Below are 20,934 nucleotides of genomic sequence, written 5' to 3' on the forward strand. Positions count from 1 at the left end.
GAGTTCCCAGATGAATTTCCTTTATTAGCATTTATGTGGCTTGGCTGTCTGTCCCAATTTTTAAGTTGGGGCAAAAATTTCAGTGTGATGTGACACTTAATCAACCTTTCATCACAAAGGCTTAGTGCAATTATTACTGATTAGAGGCCAGACTTCTGCAGCCATGATGGAAGAGGTGGGTTTTATATAAGAAAGCTTGCCGATGTAGCATAATTGTGAAGCAAAGTTAAAACATGTAACTTAATTTCATTATTTATATCTGACATGTAAATACAAAAGAGTGTTTAAAAAAAGAAGATGTAATTTTTGTGAATGTTGCAGATTCACCTGTGACTGGAAAAATTACAACTTCTGATGTCCTGCTTCTGATATTGAAAACTGTGCATTTAATGTGAGAATGACCTTTTCTACTTGCAGTTCTATAATGTTGCATTGTCAGGAGACTCCACAGAGGAAAACTGTCCCCCTGTCAAATATCTGTCAGTAAAGATAAATATATAAAGTGGGGAAACTGCACATTAGACAGATTTTCAGTAAATTTTTTTTAAAACTCAGGTTCTGCTAAATTATACAGGGAAGAAAAAAATCTCTTTCAAAAAGAATGGCAATTAAATTGAAAGCAAGCATCCTACATTAGTTTGTGTTGTTTTTTTTTTTAAATCTAAATAGATGTATAAAGTAGACCTGCTAGTTGAAAACGTTATTGTATATGCATCTTCTTTCTGTGAAGGAAAGCCCTTTCTCTGTGGAAATCATATTGTTTTATCCTGGATAAAACCCAAAGCATCATGTAGTGTGAATGACTGCTGTGATTCTTTGACTGGAAAAGGTAACAAGTTAGTGACTTTGACACTGCAGGTACTATAATTAATTCCATTTTCATGGTTTACTATCAAATCATTTTTCACATTGTTCTGTAACATACTGTTAGATGACACGCGTTGTATTAAGATTGTTTAATGAAATTGTAAGCGTTACAGTTCTAAATATACACGTTTTAAAAAGAAACCCCACTTCTCTGGTGCCCTTTCTCCCCTTCCTCTGGTGTTTGAAGAGGTGATTTATGTTTCCTCCTGCTCGAGCCAAAACCGGCTCTTGAGGAAAAGCACCGGCCCGGCGCCGGGCGCCCTCACGGCGGCCGCCGGCGCATGCGCGCTCCCGCCCCCTCGCCTCCTGCTGCGGCGGAAGGGGCGCGGCGCGGCGCGGCGGGTGCACGCGCGCCGCTCACGTGGGGCGGCAGCCATGAAGTTCGCCTACCGGGTGAGGGTCGCGCGGCCGCCGCCCGCCTGGGCTTGCGGGCCTCTTCGCCTTGCCCCCCCCCCCCCGGTCCCGTCTTTAACCGTTCCCCTCTCTTTTTTTTCCTCCTCCCTGCCCTGCGCAGTTCTCCGGCCTGCTGGGCACCGTCTACCGCCGCGGGAACCTCAACTTCACCCGCGACGGCAGCGCCCTCGTCAGCCCCGTCGGGAACAGGATCTCCGTTTTCGACCTCAAGAAGTCAGTGAGCCCCAACGGCCCGATCTCCTGCCCCGCGCGGGCGCGCTGGGCGGGCTGCGCCCCACCCGCGGCTGTGGGGGCCCGGCCCGAGGGGCGGCCCTGAGGCAGCCGGCGCTACAAGGGGCGGCGGCGGCGGGGCGGGACGGGACAGGACAGAAGTGCTCCCTGCGCCCTCGGATCCCGCGGGCCTAAATGAAAAGCTGGGCCTTGTTTTTCTCGGTACTGCGCGGTGTGGAGGTGCAGCTGGGAAGGGCTGGCGTTTTCCAGAATCTTTCGTCTTCCCAGAGTGTCCTGAAAGGTCTCAGGCTTAGTGTTAAAGGCTGGAGGTCGCCTGGCAGAGCAGCTGTCAAGAGCTGTTGCGGGGCGCAGGTTTTTCTGTCCTGAGGGAAGGGTAGCGTAAGTACGTGAAGCAGTATTTTGCAAACGCGAGGGAAAACCGGCTTCTGTTTCATTTGGTGGCACAGTTTCCTTGTGTTCTTTTAGCTTTGTCTCCTAAACGGGAAAGCCTAGATCTGTTATCTGCCTTTTCTTATAGGCTAGTGTTGTGACTGACGCTTGTTCTGCCGGAATCGTGGTTAGGGGTCTCTCTGTTGCGTGTTTGGTGTTTACAGGGTTGTGACGTTTGAGTACTTTGATATAGTGTTGGAGGTCGTACATCTAAGTTGATTCAGTGGCCCTGTGGTAGAGATGAAACTGTATCCAATTTACCCAATTTATTCTTTATTGTGTACCCAATTTATTCTTTATCTGTCTCTTTCTTGCAGTAATAAGTGTGAAACGTTCCCATTGGCTACACGGCACAACATCGTGTGTGTGGGGCTCTCTCCAGATGGAAGTCTTGCCATACTAATTGATGAAGGTATTTGCATAAAGGAGGTATTTGCTTTCCAACAGCGTGAAATAAAAATATGCTCTGAAGAGGAAAGCCTGTATTGCTAGGTACTCAGCCTTAAATGAAAAAACACTCTGTTTTAAAAATTGCGTTAGAATCTGAGAAAAGTGTCTTTATTTACAGAACCTATTTTTTTAAAATGTAACTCAGAATTCTGATTGTATTTTTCTTCTAAGTGTTGAGCACGCTGTCTTGAAAAGTTTCTGAGAAAGCACTTTCTCTTTTCAGAAATTAAAAGGTAAACTTGCTAGGGTTCTCATTTCTTTGGGAACGGAATAATTTCCATAATCTTTTCTTTTCTACCCTTACAGAGGGAGCTGCCTTGCTTGTCAGTTTAATCGGTAAATCTGTAATACATCACTTCCATTTTCACAAGCCAGTGCACAGTGTCTGCTTTTCCCCTGATGGCAAGTAAGTGACATGCACGTGTTTTAGAACAAACCAAGAGAAGTCACCTCATAAACTAGTTGTAATTAATTAAAAGAGTCTGACTAATTAGGGAATGATATTTGTTAATTCATATAGATGAGTTTTCAAGCTGAGCCAGGGCCAATATTTCTGTGGAAGCTTAGAGGGGAAGAGGAGAGGAGTAGTGAAGCTTGGGAAGTAGACCCTGGCTAGAAACTTGCCTTTCACAGGTGCTCTCTACAGAGGAACGCTTAGAAGCTTTACTGTATCTCCTGACCATTCTTCCATGTTTGGGGAAGGTGTAAGAGCCCGCTTTGGAGCAGTCAGTGGTGCAATGTTGTGTGAAGGCACTCACGGCGGTGCAGTTCACTGCTGACTTGGGTTAGTGTGAAGTCGTGCCCCTGAAAGGGACGTCCTTTTGTAAACGGAGGGCCTTTCATGTTCCTTGTGTCGTGGCTGCACGGTCACTGAGCAAAGTGTGGCAGCATAAATGTTAGATGTGACAGAGTGGTGAGAGAAAAAAGTGCAGAGTGCTCGTTTTGGCACCAGCCCTCAATGTGATTGACTTAAGATGATTGTGAAACCACAGGATCAGTTTTTGCTTAAACGTTGAAAATAAAAAGTACTATATTGTTAGAGAATTATATTGGTAATAGGGCCAGATTAGAGGATTTGGGTAATAGGGATGCAGATGCTTTGTGTCAGTGAAAGTGGCTAATATATGGAGATTAAGACACGTGATGAAACAGAATATCTCATTTTAGATGCTTAAATATTTCCTTCTATTATAAGAATTCCTTTATAAACATTTTGTTATTTGACCTAAATCATTTTACTTAGTTTTCTGTTGCAGTGTAATACATGAACTGTATCTGTATTCATGAAATTGAGGGATAATATCAGCCGGTAAATAATTTAGGTTTTTTAATTCTAAAGAAAGCTATTCTTTAATTCTAAAGAAAGGTTTTCTAAAGAAAGCTGTTGTTATCCCTTAACACAAAACCCTTTTTCATATAGCTTTGTTTCATTTTACTGCAGTGCGTACTGAACAATTGTTTTAACAGATTTGTGTGCAATTCTGTTTCCCCCTCTCCCCCCATGTGATAGGAAATTTGTGATTACAAAAGACAACGTTGCTCTTATGTACCATGCTCCTGGGAGAAAAAGAGAATTTAATGCATTTGTTCTGGACAAAACTTACTACGGTCCATATGATGAAACAACATGTATTGACTGGACCGATGATTCCAAGTAAGTTGTTAAACTAAAGCACTACCTACTGTTTCCTGTTGTTAATATTGTTGTATGCATGTTTTAGTCCATTTTCTTTGTTCTAAGGTGTTGTACTACCTGTAAAAATCCGTTTTGACGTTTCCATTTCTCATTGTCTCTTGAATTAAAAAATATGATCAGACAGACTAGAAAGGATAAAAATATACGTTCTTCCTTGAAAACGCCCAGTTAAGGGTGAACATGGTTGACCCTCTGAACGTAATTAATCTAATATACCTCTGCTAGAATTGCCAGCTTTAGAACTCTGTTGGGTGTAGAATTGCTGTGTAAGCGGATGACTGGTGTCTTTGCGTTTAGAATGTTCTCTGCTCAGTGAAAAGTCTTGCAAACCAGCGCTCTAATCAAAAGTGTCTTTTGTTTTGCAGATGTTTTGCTATAGGGAGCAAGGACATGTCAACGTGGGTGTTCGGAGCAGAGCGATGGGCAAACTTGATCTATTACTCGCTTGGAGGGCATAAGGATACAATAGTAGCGTGTTTTTTTGAAGAGCACAGTTTAGATGTATGTACATAATCACACCAAGTTCTTAAATTTTAATGTTAAAGTAGTTGTAGCTGTGTCATTTATCTGTAGACAAGGATGCTGCATTCCGGGTTACTATTTTGATAATATCCCAGAAATTAGAAGAAACTTAGGTAATATCTCTTGACTCATCTGCTTTGATCAGGAGTCTACAGATTTAGTTTCAAGGACTACTTTTACGTGAACATTCAAAGAAGTAAACGTTAAAGGAAGAGGAGAGTGAGTTATTGAAAATTACTCCAGAGAAAAAGTTATCATTTTAAATAAACAAAAAAAATAGTTAGCTGTAATTCAGAAGCTGGCTACCAAATTGCCTTCTGTCTTTTCGGAATTCACTGAAGGCAGAGGAGAATAAATCCAGGACAAATGAGTTCATTTTCCAAATCAAAGTGTCTGCGATGCTAGAGCACTAAGTAAAACGTCATCCCAGTGACAGAATGCAGACTGGCTGCCCCTTCTACAGTTCTATTTTTATTATAGCAGGGTAGCAGATTATGACGTGTAGATATTGCGTGTTCGTAGTAGGTTTATGTGTTTATATTCTAGCTGTACACAATTAGCCAGGATGGGGCACTGTGTGTGTGGCAGTGTGATACAGAGCTGGATGGTCTGAAGCCCATGCTCCCTAAAGATGAAACTAAGGAAAAGAGTAAAGCAAAAGAAGATGAAGAGTTTACTGAAGAACCTCTGGGTGAAGAAATTCGTGGGAAAGCCAATCCAAACGAGCAAGAGACTAGAGATAAAGTTAAATATTCTCGTGTCGCAAAGTAAGTGATTTACATTTTTCGAAAGACAAAATTATTATGGAGATTTATTATATTGGGCTTTTTTCATCCTCTGTCCCTCTGTTGAAGTGGTATAAAACATGACTCAGGTTTTAGTAATTCACTATAAATCTCATTATAGATGGTTTCAGTAGAAGGAGCTGTTTGTCTTACCTGGAGTATATGAAGGGCAATAACCTTCAGCTTCAGAATAACAACTCAAGTGTTACCTTTTAATCATACAGGAAATACTGACTTAGGGTGTATGTTTTAGTGTATCTTCTAGCTAAGCCTGGAGGCTGTGAGTTTTCGCACAAAGCGATGGGTTAACTTCAAGAGGTGACAGCAGCATTTGTTAAAGATATGTAATCAGCCTGTTCCTGTCATACTTAAAGGTGCCTTTCTGAAGGGCCTCTCTAGCTGTTCACATCAGGAGATACATATCTTAGAGAGAATGACTGAGCCTGTTAAGGTAGTCACAACATTTTGCCTTGCTTGAAGAAGGCTAGCCTTCATTGTCTCTTTAGTTAGCGGAGTGAAGGGGAGATGGGATGCTTTCGCAGGCTTCTGTCCTCAGTCTCTCTCTGTTGACTGTAAAGAAAGCCGAAAGAAAGTACCCTGCCCCGGCTGGAATGAGCCTTTTTGAACATTCCTTTCAGAGAGTAAAGCAATTTTGGAGTATATAACAGCTGTACAATGCTCAGATGCTCTTTTGTTTGACCATCATGTGATGCTTATCTGTTTAATTCCACTAAAAGCTACAGATACGAAGAAAACGAGGAAGAACTTCACCACCAGGCGTTCACCACAGTGTTTATGACTCTAGTTCTTCAATTACTTAATCTGCAGGAGAGCTTAAATATGCAAGGATAACCACTGAATTTTAAAGCCACAGATGTTGGCATTAGATGACAAAAAGGAGATCCACAGTGTAGTTCCTGTGTGGTTAACCTTAAGTGCCTTTCACTGCAAGTCGTCAGGTGTCACTTCTGATAGATTAGATTAATTTACTGTAGCCATTGTAAGCATTCAGGGAAGGGAAAAGAAAATAATTAGTTTTTCTCTAGCAACGTAAAATTCATTCAGCGATTCCCAGAACTACTGCTCTTTAGCTTTATTGTAGGACACTTCCAGAATATTTGCCCTGTATTGAAATGCAACTACAACAGCATACTTTTCTTTCACATTTAGTTCACTGCTTGCTTTCTATTTTTTTGATGCACAGGTATTTTTTTAATAAAGAGGGTGATTTTAATAACCTGACATCTGCAGCTTATCACAAGAAAACACACCTTTTAGTCACTGGTTTTGCCTCTGGAATCTTCCACCTCCACGAGCTTCCAGATTTCAATCTGATCCATTCCTTGAGGTGAGGTGATGGTTTGTGTGTGTGTGTTTGTGAGGGGGTGAGGGGAGTGTGAGAACACATGATGTTTACCAGTGAAGGATGAATATCAGAGTACAAAAATCTTTAACGTGAGCATCTGTTTAGTATCGTAATTGCATTTCTGGAAATGCAGAAATGTTGTAGTTCAAGAAAAGCAATAATAATTGAAAGACTTATGTAATAAATGCCATACCAACTGCGTTCCATAGCTTATTACAGAAAAGCAAGGACCGAATAGAAACTCCTGATTAATTGTTGGCCACAAATTTCCTTAAAGCTTTAGACGCTTCACTGTCTGATGTCAGTTTCTGTATAGCAAATAAAAATAATAGTGAAAAAAATTGTTTATATGTGAAATTATCTGCAAATTGCCTCCAAGTTGAAAAATGACACTTTTTTTCCTATCCCTGTATGAAGCTAGCTAAAGAATGCATAATTTCCCTTTATGAAAAAATAGATTTTTCTGGAATGTGAGGAGTTTTAATTTGTACTGGCAAGTATTTCTTTATCTGGGATTGAGATACACTTTCTTCCTTCCAAACAAGATAGTATCTTTTTTTTTTGATGTCCTTGAGTATGAGAAAGGATAGAATTGTTTGCTGCTTTTGATTTTACAGAGATAGAGAAAGTCAGTAAAGTAATCAAAGATCTTGCTTGAACAGAGGAAATCAACTCTAGTTTCTCAAAACTTATTATGCAGAGTTTGAAAATGCAAGTGTATTTATTGAGTGATTCTTTTACTTCCAGTATTTCAGATCAACGGATAGCTTCTATTTCTATTAACTGTACTGGTGACTGGATTGCCTTTGGATGTTCAGGTTTGTAAATTGGTTGGTCTGTATTCATGGAAAAAAATAGAAATGCTGCCGGTATGAAAGCCCGAGTTCATCTCGCCCGCCTTGATTCCAAATATTAATGTTTTGTTAATACTTTAGATCTCATCTCTGTAGTATCTGAATACAGTAAAGCATATATCCCTAATGAATTTTCCCTCGCAGAAGTCATGTGATCCAGGGAAATACTTTGTTGACAAGGAATAAAAGAAAAAGGAAATGATTACTCTGAGACCATATATGAATATTAGAATAAAGCTCATATCCTTGGAGTATAACTTAGTGTAGTTTATAATATGCTCTCATTCCGGGCACAGTTTCTCTTCCCTGGTTGCTGCTTCTTGTATGTGGCATTTTACAAAGCCAGCATTTCTATTCCAGCCCTGCCTGTAATGGTTTGCGTTGCAACCAAGACTGTGCTTTTATAAGCAGTCCTGTTTCTTTTTCCAGCTCGTGTGTTAAAGGAAAAAAAATAAAGGAGATGGTAGATTCTTAATTTTTAATACCTCTTGAGCTTGAGAAATGAAGAATGGGAGAGCCTGAGGGTTGTCTTGGGTATTCAGTGTAGTGACCAGTTGGTGAGGCCAGTTGACAGTCGGATCGGTCAGATCAATTTTGGTTTGCATTAAATATTTTAGATTAAAAATAGTCTGAAAATCAAGCTTTATATTTTTGGCACATTTCTAGTTTTGACCGTTTATCAGTGTCTGTTTGCTAGCAAAATGAGTTGATAGCACTGCTCTTGTAGAATTGAGGATGTTAAGTCAAGTGACAACTCCTGGTTGTTGAGGAAAACGTTAAGTTGAACTTTAAAAGAAAATGATTTGTGTTAGGTTTGATTAGGTTGCATAGCGCAGCGTGACTGCATCAACCTTTTTTGTGTTGTGTGCAAGTAAGTGTTTTGTGGCTTATATTTGCTCGGTCCCATCAGTGGTTTCATAATTTTGGCTAATTCGTCTTTTGTGTTTACAGGTCTGGGTCAGCTCCTGGTATGGGAGTGGCAAAGTGAGTCTTATGTGTTGAAGCAGCAGGGCCATTTCAACAGCATGGTCTCGTTAGCATATTCTCCAGACGGACAGTACATAGTAACTGGAGGGGAAGATGGGAAGGTAAGTGAGACAATATTATTAAAACATGAGCTTAAGTCCTTAAAAACATAGAAAACGGCTTGAATTCCCGTTCTACGTAGAGAGCTGTTGCAGTAACTGATATGAATTTGTATTAATTTTGTTCTCATTTTTCTTAATTTTTTTGATTCTTTTTTTCTCTCTACAGCATATGTATTTTAACTTACTATTGATATCCTCTGCAGATTGCATCACTTATGCTTTTTAGCAGATAATTCTTTAGTGATTGCAGATTTAGTCACCATAAGCACAGAAAAATGTCAATTCATCTGTGTTTATTTACCTGTTTGTGGTAGTTCTGTGATATATCAGGATGCATGAAGTTCAGTTACCCAAATTCAGCGCTGTTAGTGGTTGGTTTTGGTGTGAAATTCTTACTAAGTTCTTTATAATAAAGTTCAGTTTCTTAGCATTTTTTTTCTGAAATATACTATTGCAGAAGCTTGCTATTTAGCAGAAAAATTAGCTTGTCATGGATGGCTTGTCTTGAAGTGGTAGGTTAGGCATACAGTTACTGTTTTTATTCTGAAAGAAGATTTGTTGTAGAGTAATACTGGGATCTCTTGCAATGTAATTGTAACAAATACATGGCATCTCTTGACCTCCAGTTTTGATGGGGGGGGGGGGGAGGGGGGAAATGCACTCTCTCATAGTTTTTGCCATTCAGATTTAAAACTGGCCAAAACTCAGAATTCTCAAATTGCAGATAGGTAAACTCTGAACCTTTTTTTTTTTTTTTGGAAAAAGATTGAAATAATATTGTCCTTTGAACTTTCTGGAAGGCTTCACAGTTGGTTTTGACTTTGAGTGTCTTAGCCATGGACAGTCCAAAGTATGGGAGCCTGAGATGCCCAGCAAGTGCTATAGTACTATAATTTTCCTTGAAAATTAACTTTGTTTCAAAAAATTTTTGACTGTCAGATGTTCATGTTGTATATGTGTCTTTAGGGGTTTAATGATAAAGTATGGCTTTTTGGCTGGCTGGCTTGCTTGCTTGCACAAAATTCCTGCTGACTGAATTGAAAGTCCCGTTTCAGAGCAACACACAAAAACTGGCTTTTGAATTTTAGAAGAACAAACCCATTGTGGAGTTTTAGAGCTAACTTTTCTTTACTGTTCTCTACTGCCTTATCCTTCTTTCCTTCCTAAGCTTCTGATGCAGCTTCTAAGAAGGCTTTTCCTGTCTCTCTTGCAGGTGAAAGTCTGGAACGCTTCCAGCAGCTTTTGCTTCGTCACTTTTACAGAACATACCAGCAGCATAACTGCTGTAACTTTTACTTCCAGCGGTTATGTCATTTTGAGTGCTTCCCTAGATGGAACAGTGCGAGCCTTTGATCTACATAGGTAACTCTTTATAAAAAAGGGTTTTGGGTGTAATTTAGTCTTTTGCTTTCATCCCCCGAAGTCCAGTGAACTGCTGATTGTTGGTTTCAAGATCAAGTTGCATGAATGCGAGTCCTGCTTTACTGTAGTAGTTAGGAAGCCTATCGCTGCAGATAATACTTATGAACAAAATTCTGGAAGGTTTTTTTTATTTTTTCTCGGAGAAGCTGGAAATTCAGTGAGATTGTTCTCTGGCTCTACAACTGAAATTGGCAAAGGCACCTGTCTAATTGACTGTCGGTCATAGTTTGTTGTAGTGGTAGGGCTATTATAATACATGTGTTCAGAACTGGATGTGTAAACCTCATGTTCTCTAAAGAGTGGACATATGTAATGTGTAATAGAAGAAAGCCTTTGTGTTTGAGTATTTTTGGCTGTCATTTCTGCAGAGTTGATACCTTTTTTAGTCTTGGACTCACAGTTGAGGAGTTGCGTCTAACTTCACGTGAAAGATTTTTTTTCTATGTACCTTTTTCTGTTTTTCTATATATTAATTAAAAGATCTATTTCACATTTTAAATTCATGTAGTTGCTTTAAAAGACTTTACAAGTAAAATAAAATGCTTGGGGTTTTTTTGAATACGTTGTTAAAACATCTATTTAGATCTACTTAAAATACTTTTGTAATACATTTTCACGTTTACAACAGATACCGCAATTTCCGCACCTTTACTTCTCCACGACCGACTCAGTTCTCTTGTTTAGCTGTGGACTCCAGTGGTGAGATTGTGTCAGCTGGTTCCCAGGATTCCTTTGAAATATTCATCTGGTCAATGCAGAGTGGGAGACTGTTGGATGTAAGGACCTACAATTGTTAGAGTGCCTGAAGTTAACATAGCATACATTATGAAGATTTTAAGTACCTTTGGGATTAGTTGGAGGGTTTTAATTCAATATTAAATGTTTATTGTGTTTCTATTTAAGAACTGGAGCTAAACCACTTTATTCCCAGCATTTTTTGATGTATTGTGTGGAAACTATCAAGCTCTTTCTAGCTGATGAATGAACACAAGCATTGCTGTGCTGTCTCAGGGGACAAGAGAGTCTGCTCCTTAGTGGTTCAGAGATTGTCTTTTCTCTGTATTTTCTTTAGGTAATGAAGAAATTTTAGGTGCAGTCCTAAGGATCAGCACAGCCTGTGGACAGTCTTTCTGGAGCAGAGTAGGGGAATGCTTGCTTTTGAATAGTTTTTTTGTGGTGAGAGTAGATTTAATAATGGTGGGACACAGTACTCTTGAGCAAATCGAACTCATTTGTCATTGTCAACTCTTTAGTGGTGTTGTTCATATGATCGCAAAGTAGATGAGTACAAGTGATTTATTTATTTGATTTGGAGTGTAGCTGTTGAATGCAGATCTTTAATAGTATCTCCACATGCACTTGAGTGGATCTCCAGTGTTGGGTTTAGTTCCTTTATGTGACTTATTTTGGAGAGGAGGAGGAGCTCAGTGTTTGAAAAATCTGTGTATTACTTTTATTCACAATTGTTATTAGTATGCTTTCTTGGTTATTTTCAGCTGCAGGACATCCTGAATTCCCAGAGCAAAGACTTGCTTCTTAGCAGTTCCTCTGGTGGCTTTGATAAGGAAAAAAACCGCCGTGTTCCTAAGTCTTAGTCTTCAAAGTGTTTTGTCAGGGGAAAAGACAATTATTGGTTTCAGTTACTTATGAGAAAGGCTACCATCAGATCTTCTGTGCACGTGTGCATGCGTAAGAGTGGTTATAGATGCCTTTGCAATAGTAGCACTTCCAGTGAAATTTTTTTATAGAGTTCTGAAACTAAAAAGTTGAGCATCAGTGGTGTGTATCATTCTGAATGTCTACAGGTATAGCAAGTTAAGCATGGTTTCATTGCTATATTTAGCTTTTGTTCAATATAGAGTATATGAATTTTGATTTCTTTTGCCTAATTCCATGTTATCTTTTTTCCTTTGTTAGGTATTATCAGGTCACGAGGGCCCCATCAGCAGTTTGTCGTTTAACCCAATGAAATGTGTCCTAGCTAGTGCCTCTTGGGATAAGACTGTCAAGTTATGGGATATGTTAGACAGTTGGAGAACCAAGGAGACTCTAACATTGAACTCAGATGGTAACCTTTGTTTCATCCTGTGTTGAATATATAATAATAATAATATCAAAAATATTTGGAGGATGTCTGTATTTGACATATCCTGTTGCTCCTACTTTTTCTTCGTAAACCAAAAGTTGAGATTTTTTTTTTTAACAGTACTGAGCTCATAGCACAAAAATCCTTGCGTTTTTTTGGCCACCTCTAGTTTTATAATACCGAAACATTGTGTTTGACCCAGAGAAAAAGTGAAGTCGCACTTCTTGCTCTAAAGATTCTTTTGGTAGTTGAGATAGAGAGGCTACAAAAATGTAAGGTATTTTCTTAGAAAAAGATTTGACTGCATTTTTAATCATCAATTAAATTCTCTGCAGTTCTTGTTGTTGCTTTCCGTCCTGATGGCAAAGAGCTTGCAGTTGCTTCTTTGAATGGACAGATAACATTTTGGGATCATGAAAACGCAGTGCAAACTGGCTCAATTGAGGGAAGACATGACCTTCAGATGGGAAGAAAGGAGCTTGATAAAATAACAGCCAAACAATCAGCCAAGGGAAAGTAAGTAGATTAGATAGCAGTGAAAGAAGGATGCCACACTTGCTTATGCTTTTGAGTTGTTTCTTGCCTTTTGCTTTTTACACGAGGATTTCAAAGTGCGTGTGCTGATTGAATATTTTGATGTTAGTTTTTAAAAAAAAAAAAAAGCATGACTTGATATCTGAAGAGATCCTTTTTGTCTTTTGCTGTGTTTAACCCCGATCAGCATCGTTCTGAGCATCTGTTACTTTTCATCAGTTACAGCCTTGTGTTGCCTGCGTACTAAGAAGTTTCTCATATCAAGTTGTACATTTGGTAAAAGTGATAGGACTTTAGGTGGATATCTTGTTATGTAACTATTAGCACATAACAACTAGTGTGTAGAAAGTGATTATCTTTTAGGAATGTAAATATGCTCTGTTTTCTTACCCATTAATATGAATGTGAAACAATTTTAAAAGGCAAGCAGTTATGTGCTATCTAAAGCCTGTAAGGTGGAAATCTTGCATTTCATTCCTCTCCTTTCCCCAGATCCTTCTTTTTCTTCCATGCTACTTTCCCTCAAAACAAAATAAAAAAAAAGGAAACCGTCACTCGAAAAACATGTAATTTTTAGTGATGAGCTCATCTGCCTTCTCTTTAAAACATGCTGTGACGTTTTTCTTCCAGCTCTTCTGACCATCCTTAATTTTCTATAAGATATAGTTGAGAGCTCATTCACTAAGCTGCCACTTGGAATCAGAAGTATGGAAGCACTTGAGAAAAGCTTTTTGAAGTTCTGAAGTGTTTTTGATTCATAGTAAAGAACCAGTAGTACTTGGTCACGGTAAAGCTATTTCGTGTGATAAGTACGTATTACATGAATGAAGAGCTCAATTTTTTTTCCATAGAATTATTATTATTCCATGTTTTTACACTGTACTCGCATCCGTGAGCTCAGAGGTGGCATTGAAATTAACTGTATTTTTTCCCCTAGATCTTTTACTACACTGTGTTACTCGGCAGATGGTCAATCTATTCTGGCAGGTGGATTGTCAAAATTTGTCTGTATATATAATGTCAAGGAACAGATTCTTATGAAAAAGTTTGAAATCTCGTGCAACTTTTCTTTAGATGCAATGGAGGTATGTGTCAGTGTGGGCCAGTTTTGTTGTTTTTTTTCCTCAAGACTTTGATTTTGGTATTACATCTTGTTTAAGTGGAATCTGTGAATGTTTTTTTAAGTGTGGGTTCACTTTCTTGATATTGGGCAAGACAGCTGTAAGGAAAAAGTGTTTCTCAGGAAATAAAATTAACACCTGAAATTCAGCTAACCAAAGTCTGCTATACTGCAGTGTGCTTGTCTTGAACGTGCGGAACTCTTAAGCGTTGTTTAAGTCGGTTAGCAGTTGACTTAAAATTAATGAGATAATACGAAAATTTAAATAGCTGATATTTTATACTAAGCTAACTTTCCCTGGGTATCAGTTGGTTGTGTTAACAAAGAAGCATAGGATTTTGGATTTTAGAGTGGGCACAGGGAGAGCATCACTGACAATTACAAATTCAGTGAGTCCCTGAGTAACACCAAATGCAAAACTATTAAGTTTCTTTAAAAGTGAAGTGAATGGTGAAAGGCATCAGAAGTTAAGAAGTCTTATTAGACTTTTTTCCATCTCCTTACCGTGAAGGATAATGATTACTCTAGTGCTCTCGTGTTCGTTTTGGGCTGTATTTGGTTGTTCTAAATACGTTTGTTTGACAGCAGTGATACGTGAAGCAGCCTTCGTTCCAGTGCTGCCCTCTGTAGTGCTAGCATAGTTCAACATACAGCTTAAAAGAGTAGCAGATAATGGAAGTGAGCCAGGTAAAAAATAATCCTGAGGTGGAGGTGGGGATTAAAAAAAAAAAAAAAAAAAAGGGGGGGGGGGGGAGTCCTAAACTTCATTTGCATAGCTGTCAGGCTAGACAAGTGTTCTGTTAGCACAATGCAGTTATGGAGGCTGAAGGGAGGAAAGAGGAGGAAGTGGTGGATGTATTAGGCGAACAACAATATAATAATGTGCAGCCACAGTCTGAACTGAGTTGCGTTATTCTGAGGCCGTAAGAGTTGAGCAGTCTTGATTCTAATCAGTAGTTGGGCACTGCTGCCTGCTATTGTGAAATCCTCAGTCTTCTCCGCAAATTAGGAGAAGCTTTGGGAAGAAAGTTTAAAGAAGTAATCACTAGGTAACTACTGAACATCTTAGAGAATTTTCAGTTAATCCAGATACTTGAAAGGAGATTCAGTATAGTGAATGGAATGTTTTTCTAGGAGTACCTAGATCGAAGAAAAATGACTGAATTTGGCAGCATGGCTCTGATTGATGAAGGTGCTGGAGATGAAGATGGTGTTGCTATTCCTCTTCCTGGAGTAAAGAGAGGTAAGTCTGCTTATGATAAGTAGCTGACTTTGGGCTTTGCTTTCTTGATCCTAGCTTTATGTGAATCATAACCTTTGACCTAGGTATTGAATATGAAAGGTTTGAGTTGTCCAGCTCAGTTTTCTAGTTACGATTACTGAATGTTCTGTTGACACAGTGATCTGTTTCAAAACTTCTAAGTGCATGTATGGATAGATCCTTTTGTGTAGAAGAAGCACTAGAAAACAGAGGGTACTATGGACTACTGAATCTGGGACCCAGGAGACCTGAATTCATTTTCCATTTCCTTGCTTTGCCTTTGATCTCTCCTATGACAGTGGGCAAATTCTAGTCCCACCACTTCATTTAGTTTATTTTAGCTGTAAGATCTCTTGGACAGGGACCGTCCCTTACTGTGTCTTTCAATGCACCAGTTTTTGGCATATTCTCCCTTATTTTTCAACGTTATGATAATAGCATAGTTAGAGTTGACAGCTGGACTGTGAACATTCAGTGGATATTTAAATTCGCTTCTAAACTTCTCTTTCAGGTGACATGAGTTCTCGACACTTCAAACCGGAAATACGAGTGACTTGCCTGCAATTCTCTCCTACAGGTGAGTACTGACAATGAATGTAGGATTTTTGCCTTCCACATGCAACAAAAGAGTAGAGCAATGGAGGAGTAAGAATGAAGTACCGTGGAGATGATTTCTCCAGATGTTGTGGAGTGCTCCTAGGTTAGTATCTGGTTCCCTGCAGAGTGGATAATTAGAAAATTCAAGTGTACGTCACTTTCAGCCGGTATTTTGCACAAGAGTTTTGTCATTACTGTCAGGCCTATCACTAACGTGTGGTTTTCCGTCTTTCTCGTGTTGTGCAAGCAATGGAGTGTCATCTGTTTATCATTACTCTTGTGCTTCCATCCTCGAAAAGACAGCTATTTTCTTAGGTACTGTTATTTCTCTTTTAGGACGAAGCTGGGCAGCCACCACCACAGAAGGCCTTCTTATCTATTCATTGGACTCTGGGCTAATTTTTGATCCTTTTGAGCTAGATATTGATGTCACACCCAGCAATATACACAAAACACTGCATCAGAAGGAGTACACTATGGCTATCATTATGGCCTTCAAGCTGAATGAAAAGAAGTTAATTCAGGAGGTCATAGAGGCTATACCTAGTACTGAAGGTAAGTGCATCTTCTGTGGAATTTGACTGAACTAATTGTAAGCAGAGATATGCAAACCAAATAAATTGACGCCTGAAGGGCAGAGGTTTAGCTCTTTAAAAAAAAAAAACATACAGTGATATTTAAGTACTCCGGTCTTTTTATTTGTTATGACGTAGATGAAGACTAAGAAGAAGGAGACGGTTTTATCGATCTACTACAGGCACAAACTGTTCAGCTCCTGTGTGGCCTACTCTTTTTTTAATCTCAAGGATATCACTAATAAGGATAAAGCTCCGTTGGTATCAAGCTAGAGGAAAGAGACTAAACCTGCTTTGCACTGTTTAGATAGGATGAGTTTCCGAAGTCACTGTTTTAACTTACATGCATAGTTCACACAATGCACTCTTTACTCTTGTAGTGCATACAGGTAGCTGACCGTACTAACAGAAGTCTTGCACTGTCTCCTGGTTTGATTTCACTGTTCTAGTTTATCTAGCTGCTTTTGAACATGGAATCCAATCATGTCCAGATATTGCTATTAGGTGAATGGCAAGCTTAATGTGAGTCAGCAGTGTGCCTGCATGGTGAAGGCAGCCAACCACATGCTGGGCTATACTGTCACAATTTTAGTCAGCAGCTGGAGGGAAGTGATTAGTTCCCTCTATTCAGTGAGACCGCATCAGGAACAGTGTCCAGTTTTGCTCTCCCCAGTACAAGAAAGACATTGATATGCTGGAGCATACCGTGGAGGACCTTGGAACTGGTTAGGGGTCCAGAGTGCATGACAGCTGAGGAGAGGCTGAGAGAGCTGGTGCGTTCAGTCTTAAGAGGAGGAGGCCGAGGGTGAATATTTTTACTGTCTTCAAGTGCCTAATTGGAAGTTACAAAGAAGGCAGAACCAGACTCTTCTTGGAGGTGTGCAATGACAGGACAAGAGGCAACAGATGTGAGTTGCGACCTGGGATATTTTAATTAGATATTAAAAGATTTCCATGCTGGCGGTGGTCAAACACCTGCAACAGGTTGCTCAGGGAGGTAGGTGGAGTCTGTCATTAACATCATAGTAACATTAAATCATATTTTCTTAGAGGTTTACCTCACTGTTGTTACCCCAGAGAAAAGTGATTATTTCTTTCCAGTGTTTTATGTGTAACAAATAAAAAATTCCATTTGGTCAAAACATGCTCTAGTCTGAAATTGGATGTATTCCAAGCCAATCACTTTGTAGGATTTCTTACCTTATTCCCTAGGTGGCAAGCCTAATAATTATGTATGTCAGAGTAAATCATCTTTTGCATATATGTGTTGGCATAATAGTATTTTCCTCTGTCTAGCAACACTTAATTATTTTTTTTTTTTTTTTACTGAAGTTAACCAAAAATCCACAGATGTATATAGACAATACCGGATATGAAGGCAGGAGCCAAAACTCCAGGAGCAGAGGATGAGATATAAAAATTTCAGGCCTTGTGGTCAACAGTAGCAGAACGAATGCGTGGCTCCCGCTTAGAGAGGAAGGATGTTTTTCACTGTTGGACATGAGATAGAGCAGTTGAGGTGGCTGGAGAGAATAAAGGTTGATTATTTGTAGAGAGGATCATGGATAACGAGATCATCAAACTTACATGTGAGATTATTTGGAATGGTTGCAAAGTCATACTCCTTTGTGCTGCCCAGTTGCTAACAGCATTCAGATACTTCTTCGGTGGGCAGGCATCCTTTTCAAGTGTCCTTTATTGCTTCTGATTATTGCACCTAACTCGTTCCACTAAATGCAGAATTCCTGTGAAGTCAGAAGCAGCACAACTTTGGTAAAGTCTGGCTATTCCAAACAAGAAGGAAAAGGTGGAAGTAAAAGTTCTGAAGAGGAGGTGGTGGGGTAGAATGTTTTGTTAGAAGGAAAATTGTTATGGCAGGTCTTGGAGAAGAGGAAAGTTGTTAAGCTCTTCCTTTTAAGTATAGTAGTGACTGGAAGGTTCAGATAGGGAACGACTTGCTTTCTGAGGGGCTGTGGTAGTGTGCCCTGACATACAGTATGAGACTTCAAATAGTTCCCAAGAACATGTTCTCCTCTTCTCCATATCCTTTCCAATGCTATCTTTCATGTTACTCCGTAGTAATTCAATACTCATGTCTATGGGGTTTTTTCCCCCTTTTTTCCACAGTTGATGTTATCTGCTCATCGCTCCCGGATCTGTATGTGGAGAAGGTATTGGAGTTCCTGGCCTCTGCCTTTGAGATATCTCGTCATTTAGAGTTCTATCTTATTTGGGCTCATAAATTGCTCATGCTACATGGACAGAAACTGAAAACAAGGTGAGCGAGCTCTTGTGGAAGTCAAAATGCTGACAGACATTTTGAAATGTCTGTCAGCCTGGGTGTTTCTGTTAACAGTTACTGAGATTCTGGATATCCTCATACACAACAATTAAAACTCTTGATTATGCAACTTCTGTATTAACAGGTGTGTGTAATAGAATTGGAATGCCTAGTAGGATTTGTGAAGATAAATTGCAAAGGCAATTTTCAGATGCTACAGATAAAACTTTGCATAGGTTGCTAGCATGTAAATGCATGAAGATTTCAAGGGTGCTAGCAAGATGTGACGGAATTGTGCTTTTAAACAGTTATGCATATTGAATATAAATGAAATGAAAGACTTTGTGCAGGTACGGACTGCAATTTAAGATTTTCCTTGCGATTGTAGCATGCACTGTTCACTTCTTAGTACTCTGTTTTCTTACCTGGTTATTTTGAATTACATGGTCTTGCCCTGTGAACTGTATTCAGCTCAGCCCAAGTAGGGAGTTTATAGGCTTTTTGGAACAAAAATGCAAAATTAGGGTGTGACAGTAAGTGAGAGGTCAAGTAGCATCTGAGAGGGAGTCCTTCAAATTAAAGTAACAGTGCATTTGTGTAATCCTTTGCTTGTTGCAGCCATTGATATTAATGTTTGAATGACTGAAATGACCAGAACAAATTATCTCCTTTTTTGCTGTTTAAGTAGAAGTGAAGAGTTTGAATGAAATTCTTCCTTGTTTGGAGAGTAGCATAGTATTTGGAAGGAATTGTCATCATTACAGCAAGCAGAATCAGTTCTTTGAGCCTAAGTTTGACATTGGAAGAATGTTATTTCTGGCAATAATGTGCTATAATAATTGGTACAATTAAAAGTGAAGAGCTTTTGTTTATTTGGTATCATTTTAAAATGTTCATATTTAAAAGTTAGCCATGTATGCTTTTTAAAATTTTGAGAATATAGAAAAATTCTAGGGTTCCACATGTAACTATAAATGACACTGTAAATTGTACGTTTTCTCCATTCAAGGTCAGAGAAGCTGCTCCCTGTGATCCAATTTCTTCAGAAAAGCATCCAACGTCATTTTGAAGATGTTTCCAAACTGTAGGTATCGTCGTATTCAAGAGGTTTAAACCATAACCCTTTAATAAAGCGTGGAGTAATTTGGGGGCTGCAGAGGGTATAGTATTAGAGGTTTGAAGATGGCTGCCTTGAAGAGGTGCCTTTATTTTAGGAGAAAAATGAAGTTATTTTTATTTTTTCTTTTTTGGAGAAAAGTGGAATTATTTGAGGAGAAAAATGGAATCCTATTTTTTATTTTTACAGCTGTGAATGGAATATCTACAATATTAAATACGCATTGGCCATTTCGCAGCAGCGGGGCATGAAACGTCTGGCAGACACATCAGCGGATGAAGACGAGGTGGATTCTGACAGTGATTATATTATGCAAGATGTTCGTCAGGAGAATTTTAGTTCGTAGTGACTCTTCATGAGAGGAAGAAAAGAGAAAGTAATTTTATGCAGTGGTATTCACTGAGACTGAGTGGCCCTTATAGAGGCATAATTTCACTCTCTTTAACAGCATGGACAGAGTTACGTGCAAGTTACAGAAATTGGTTAAGGTTAGGACAAGCAGAGTGCCTATCCATGGTATACTTTGTGTGATCTGTGAAGTCTGATGAAGTCCCAATAATTAGGAAAAATAACATACCTGTACCAATGAATATGGGAACAAAGTTACTGTGCTATAAAACTTCCCCAGGGATTTAATTAATAATCTGAGAGACTATGGTAAAGGTATCTGTTTGTAAATTGCCAGTTCAATAATGTAGCTTAAACTGCAAGGGATGGAATGTGTTACAGATGTTCATCTTTCCCTCATGAAAGCTCTTGTTTTGTTTTTTAAATGTTATTCATTAAAATATCGAAATCTGGAAGTTGTAGTTTCTTTGCTTTTGTGAATTGGCATGGGAATTGGGTAATAATGACATTGAGGTCCTGAGTAAAAGAAAAAGATATGCTTGGAGTGCTTCCAAGCCACATGTTGAAAGGGCTTTGTTAATGAAGATGTTGCAAATACTAACACTGAGCCCCCAGTGATTTTTTTTAAAGTGTGTTTTGTTCTTCTGCATTTGTTTTCTGGTCTCTTTCAACTCTTGGAAGAGAGGGGAGATGGGATATTGAAAACTGCTGCAGGAAAAAAGTGTCCAAAACATGCAGCAGACACATGCAGTCAGTTTGTAGGGTTTAATAGGTAAATAAAGATGCACTTGCTACTTCAAAATAACTACAACATAGCATTTTTTTTTCTTAGGGTAAAACGTTTAAAAATATCTTCAGTGGTTGGCACCCCCCACCTCCAGGAGTTTTCAG

The 20,934-nt window shown here is 39.1% G+C and overlaps 1 protein-coding gene across 2 annotated transcripts; it reads left to right on the forward strand.

The window, feature by feature from the left end:
• Positions 1 to 1,176: 1,176 nt before the first annotated feature.
• On the forward strand, positions 1,177 to 20,498 carry PWP2 (PWP2 small subunit processome component). Of its 2 annotated transcripts, none has more exons than XM_068915625.1 (21): positions 1,177 to 1,260; positions 1,382 to 1,494; positions 2,259 to 2,353; positions 2,698 to 2,797; positions 3,902 to 4,045; positions 4,453 to 4,588; positions 5,156 to 5,376; positions 6,599 to 6,742; positions 7,508 to 7,578; positions 8,566 to 8,702; positions 9,916 to 10,064; positions 10,753 to 10,900; positions 12,042 to 12,192; positions 12,546 to 12,726; positions 13,682 to 13,829; positions 14,999 to 15,107; positions 15,637 to 15,702; positions 16,059 to 16,277; positions 18,425 to 18,575; positions 19,588 to 19,662; positions 19,885 to 20,498. In XM_068915625.1, exons 1-21 carry the CDS (start codon positions 1,243 to 1,245, stop codon positions 20,039 to 20,041), a joined length of 2,733 nt encoding a protein of 910 aa, XP_068771726.1. In that variant the 5' UTR covers positions 1,177 to 1,242; the 3' UTR covers positions 20,042 to 20,498. The 2 variants fall into 2 exon arrangements, with proteins under 2 accessions (XP_068771726.1, XP_068771734.1); XM_068915633.1 differs by having other exon boundaries at positions 1,193 to 1,260; positions 2,259 to 2,433.
• The last annotated feature ends 436 nt before the right edge of the window (positions 20,499 to 20,934 follow it).

Source organism: Struthio camelus, chromosome 1, assembly GCF_040807025.1.
Source record: "Struthio camelus isolate bStrCam1 chromosome 1, bStrCam1.hap1, whole genome shotgun sequence".
NCBI lineage: Eukaryota > Metazoa > Chordata > Aves > Struthioniformes > Struthionidae > Struthio > Struthio camelus.

Coding starts and splice junctions, on each gene's coding strand:
- PWP2 (XM_068915625.1), top strand. Junction 2,354..2,697: donor TGCCATACTAATTGATGAAG/GTATTTGCATAA, acceptor CTACCCTTACAG/AGGGAGCTGCCTTGCTTGTC. Junction 15,703..16,058: donor CCTGCAATTCTCTCCTACAG/GTGAGTACTGAC, acceptor TTTCTCTTTTAG/GACGAAGCTGGGCAGCCACC.